Source organism: Gossypium raimondii, chromosome 5 (assembly GCF_025698545.1).
Source record: "Gossypium raimondii isolate GPD5lz chromosome 5, ASM2569854v1, whole genome shotgun sequence".
NCBI classification, from domain to species: Eukaryota; Viridiplantae; Streptophyta; class Magnoliopsida; order Malvales; family Malvaceae; genus Gossypium; species Gossypium raimondii.
Window position 1 is genome coordinate 30,234,916 of NC_068569.1, and position 5,035 is coordinate 30,239,950.

General features: G+C 31.3%; 1 protein-coding gene across 1 annotated transcript; it reads left to right on the forward strand.

Moving 5' to 3' along the window:
- The first annotated feature begins 363 nt into the window (after nucleotides 1-363).
- Nucleotides 364-2,402, forward strand: LOC105771346 (ankyrin repeat-containing protein BDA1). Its single transcript, XM_012592777.2, has 2 exons — nucleotides 364-1,036; nucleotides 1,777-2,402. The coding sequence occupies exons 1-2, from the start codon at nucleotides 434-436 to the stop codon at nucleotides 2,374-2,376; spliced, it is 1,203 nt and encodes a 400-aa protein (XP_012448231.1). The 5' UTR covers nucleotides 364-433; the 3' UTR covers nucleotides 2,377-2,402.
- The last annotated feature ends 2,633 nt before the right edge of the window (nucleotides 2,403-5,035 follow it).

Genomic DNA, 5,035 nt, shown 5'->3' on the forward strand with positions numbered 1-5,035 from the left:
TGAATGTATATTTGTATTACCCTTTAATTAGGTGGAAAATACATAGGAAAAAAGTATTTACGTGGCATGCCGGTCATCTTTCTATTTAAGAGAAAACAACAAAGAAAACATTTTAATAGTGATTAAATTGAAAAAAGTGACCAAGATAATAACTAAAATATTTTAAAATTAAAATAAGACGTCAATCGGTCAATGGATGTATTTTTTATAGCAAACCGTATACGACTAGTCACTAGTCAAATCTTGAACCAAAACTTATACACGCAAATCAACCCATCAATATCTAAGTTAGATATTTCAAGACTGGACAATTATTTAGCAACATCTTTCTCAGTTATTTGATATATATAAGTTGGCAAAAGCCCTTTCCAAGTTTGATAAAATTAACTAGGCACAGAAACCCTTTTTAAGTGTCTCTAGATTTCTTTGATTCATGAAAATGGATGAAAGGTTAAAGAGAGCAGCTGAAACAGGAAACGTCGATGCCTTGTATTCATTCATCCACCACGATGCCAATGTTTTCAAGCGTATAGATAAGATGGAGTTCGTGGATACGCCATTACACGTTGCTGCAGTTGCAGGCAACACCGGTTTTGCAATGGAGATAATGAACTTGAAGCCATCGTTTGCCAGGAAACTGAACCCGGATGGGTTTTCCCCCATTCATCTAGCCTTGCTTAATCAACAAACCCAAATGGTGATTGATTTTTTATCTGTTGATAAAGATCTTATTCGTGTTAAAGGAAAGGGAGGTTTCACTGTTCTTCATCATGTTGCTTTGGATGAAAATTACCTTCATCTTTTGTGCCGGTTTTTGGATGTTTGTCCCGATTGTATCTTTGATTTGACAATTGAGAGACAAACTGCTTTGCATATTGCTGCAGAGAAAAACAAATTTGAAGCATTTAAAGCGATGTTGGAATGGATTCAAAGTGCGTTTGAAGACAATAAGTCTAAGAGAAGTAAAATATTGAACTTTCAGGATAAGGATGGCAACACTGTACTGCACTTAGCTGCATCAATTAACCACCCCCAGGTAACCCTATCTACTCCTTTTCACAATTTTCGTCCATTTCTCAGTCAGCGTGGTTCGAACTAAGGGCATCTCACATAACCCTGAAAAACAAGGGTTTAAGTCATAGGCTCGTCGGCCTTTTTAATTTTATAACCAAATCCATAAAATGAATCCATTTATAATGAATATTAGTATTTAATTTACTGATTAATTTTTAAAAAAAACCAAATATAAATTTTATATCAACTTAATTTAAACTCATGCTATTTGCATCATTTTATAATGGGCGTCGAAACTAACAAATATAAATTCTTACAACAAAGTAATAATAAATTAAAATATAGAGTAGTAGAGTCGAATTCACAGAAACTGATTGTCTAATTTCATCTTTTCTCGTTATCAGAATCGCAGTCGCGATAATAGATGTGTCCATAACCAGTGCTTTGTAATGCTGAAAAATTAAATGGTTGACTTTATTTAATGCCACACAACAACGTAGTTGACTTTATCTTGGTAGGTAAGGTAATGGTGGGAACTAAAATAAAATTAAATTTGGTTACCATCCTTACGTAGTTGCATACCAACAACTACGTATTTTGGAATTAAGTTTGAAAGTTTAATTAAATTTTTAAAAAAAATAAAAGCTTAATAAAATATTTAAAAAAAACTTGATTAAAATCTTGGTTGGTAAGGTAATGGTGGAATGTTAAAAAGAAGTGATGTATTTTTGTGAATTAATTGTGGGAGTTTAAATCAAGCAGATGATCAAACTATTGATAGAATGCAAGGAAGTGGACAGGAACAAGACCAATGAAAGTGGTTTTACAGCAATGGATGTGTTACAAAGACAAACTGTAGGCGACAATACGGAGAGTGTGAACATCCTGAACAGTAATCCCCTCAAATTTCAAAAGTTGTCAAAGTTCAAAATACTGAAAGATGCGGTTGAAGAGATGACACCTGAAACAATGGGTGTATTATTGATCGTATTTTCACTGGTTCTAGCAATGACTTATCAAGGAGTTCTCAGCCCTCCGGGCGGCGTCTCACAGGGCACAACCCATCGTGAAGGGAAATCGGTGATGAGCACATTTACTTTTCTTCTTTTCTATATTTCAAATGGAGGGGCTTTTCTGATATCCTGGGTCATAACATTATTGCTTTTGGGAACCGTAGCTAAAAGTATAATGTCTTTTCTGTTGCCAATTTACATGATGATGTGTTTATGTCTCTGTAGTGCTATGTTAACCCTATCACCTTCAATTATTCTCTATTTCGTCACCTATTTTACACCAATCATCATTTATTTCTTATTTTGGTTGATTTGGTCAGGTTATCACCCTTGTTTCAGAACATATTAATATGGACATGTCTACTTTAGTTGTTATGAGCAGTTTCCTATAAATGTTTTTTTCTTTTCATAAAGGAAATATTATTAAAAACAATCCAAAAGTGAGTGTAATTTTTAAATAAATTTGAAGTTTGAGTTGTATGCTGATATCATGTTGGTATTTTGTCAACTTTTTCTACAATGGAGTGCAATTTAGAGAGAAATTATATTTTGTTATCCTTATTATATTATTTTTAGAATTGAAAGTACTATAAACTTATTTATGTTGTTATAGCTTCATACTTTGTTTTCATCTAACTTTTAACAAGTTTGTATATTTGTGTTTTTACATATTATTTTCATGATGTTTACATTTATTTAATAAGTGAATCATTATACATGAAATAAATTATTTTAGATTTTTTGGTCATTCAGTTAATTAGGGTTTTTTCGATCCATTCCGATTAAGTATTTTACAAAATTGTGAGGTAACAGTTCAAAATTGGTATAATAACAAACTTAACCTTCAATTTTTATAATCGTAATTTAAAAAATTCAATATTATAAATTATCTCAAAATTATCTTAATTCTTAAAAAAAAATAAAAACACACATATATATACATGAATATTCTAGAAATATAATAAATTAAAAAAAGCAAATAAATAATTACGTTATATTTTATATAAAATAATAAGATAATCTAATAAAAAAATTTATTTTCTTCTCCTTTCACTTATTTTTTTTTCCTTTCTCCTTTCTGCAAACCCCAGCCCCCAAGAACTACACTTGCCGCTATTGGAACTCTAATAGATAGCTTTACAATTCTCACAAAATTGTAAAATCCTCCAATTTTGTAGCCATAACAAAAACATATAATTGATATATATATATATATATATATATATGCTGAAAAAATATAGCTTGAAAATTGTTCTTACGATTCTGGCCTCTCTCTATATGTTTCTGTCAATGAGGGATGTTGCGAGAGATTTACGGTTATAATAAATCCAATTGAGAATTGACATCGAGGATGCTGAACTGAAAGGCAACACCGTATGGTAAAGTATAATTTTTATGCTGTTGAAAGTAAACTGAAATTGTTGTTGAAGAACTAGTTTAGTTCGACGAGGAACAAATGGAAAAAAAAAGGGCAAAAGGAAAATTAATGGGGGAAGAAGGGATTTTTTTTTTTTTTGCCTGAAATCTTTCTTTTGTTGATGGGAAGTTGTTGCGATGGATTTATTAAAGGTTGGTTGATGTGTCTTTATGGGATAATTTTCAATTAAATTACCAATAAATGTCGAAAATTTTTTAAATTTATCGGATTAGGCCATTTTTTGGAAGAATTACGGGAATATGTCGATTTTACAAAAACGGTTCCAACTGGAAGCATTTTCAGGTGAAATTTAGAAAAATGCTTCTTTTCGAGTGGAAAATTAAAACAAATAGTTGTTGCCACTTTTAGTGTTGATGTAGCGGAAAGCGCTTCACTTTTTGGGATATGTTCGACTCTACGAGTCATTTGGCGTGTTGGAGATCCATATATGTAATGTGTGGTGATAGAACCAACTTTTATGTTTCATAGCCTCAAGTGTCAAATTATCATTTAAATGTGATCTTATATGTTGTGATAATACGATGTGAGACGGATGCATAAACATGTGAATAATATGCTAAATGAGTTTATTTAAGTTTCATGAAAATGTTAGTATGTTCTCATGGTAAGTTGTGTATGTAATTGTAGTTTTGGTCGTTATCGTTTAACTTGTGAATGCATGTGAATATATAAGCTAGACTTGTGAGTTACTAAAGCATACATACATTATTTAGTCTTGATGAATTATTGTAAAATGAGTTATTTGAATATGAGTTGAATGTAGTCGTACGTGAGAGTATATGCTAGTTTTATGGTTTAATGAAGCGTGAATATGTTATTGTGACATGATTAGAATATGGTTGTGAACATGTCGTAGTATGCTCTTGTTTAACCTTTGATGTTGTGTATACTTTGTGGTTATTCTGACATTCATTGAGCTTGTTTAAGCTCATCCACTCTCTCTAACCATTGCATATATGTAGCGTTTACGGTGTGAGCGGTGCGGGGATACCAAGGAAGTGATTCAAGTTAGGCTTTTGTATTTGCATAGGTGGTATTAATATTATTTTTTGAACTGTGGGGATAAGGCAATGTGGTTAGAATTTGATCGATTATTATTGTGGTCCTCATGATATTTTTATGGGTTTAGTTCTCTAGTACTTTTGATGGATGTTATAATTATTTCATTGATATTGTTTTGGGTTGAATATTTGTTATATTGAAGTGTCACGAACGGTATGTATGGTCAATGGATGTTGAATAATGTGGTAGAATTGTTGCATGAACTTTGCCATAATGTTTTGATTACTTTCATAGCTTATTTGTTCTTAGGATTTATAGATATTGTTCTTGTTCTATCGTTTGCTTACTTGAACATGTTTTTGATGATTAAACTGTTATTGTGGTCGTTTTGGTGATTACTTGATAAGGTAAAAGTTGCATGTTGAGTAGTTATTATTTTGAATGGATTATATGCCTTAAACTACTGAATTTTTGTGGTCTGGAGCATAGGTATTGATATTCGTGTTTTAAAAATGATACCTCCATGATTTTTGAAAGTGCGGGAAGTTAGTAACATAAATTGGTATTG

Coding starts and splice junctions, on each gene's coding strand:
- LOC105771346 (XM_012592777.2), top strand. CDS start 434: ATGAAAATGGATGAAAGGTTAAAGAGAGCAGCTGAAACAGGAAACGTC. Junction 1,037..1,776: donor CATCAATTAACCACCCCCAG/GTAACCCTATCT, acceptor TAAATCAAGCAG/ATGATCAAACTATTGATAGA.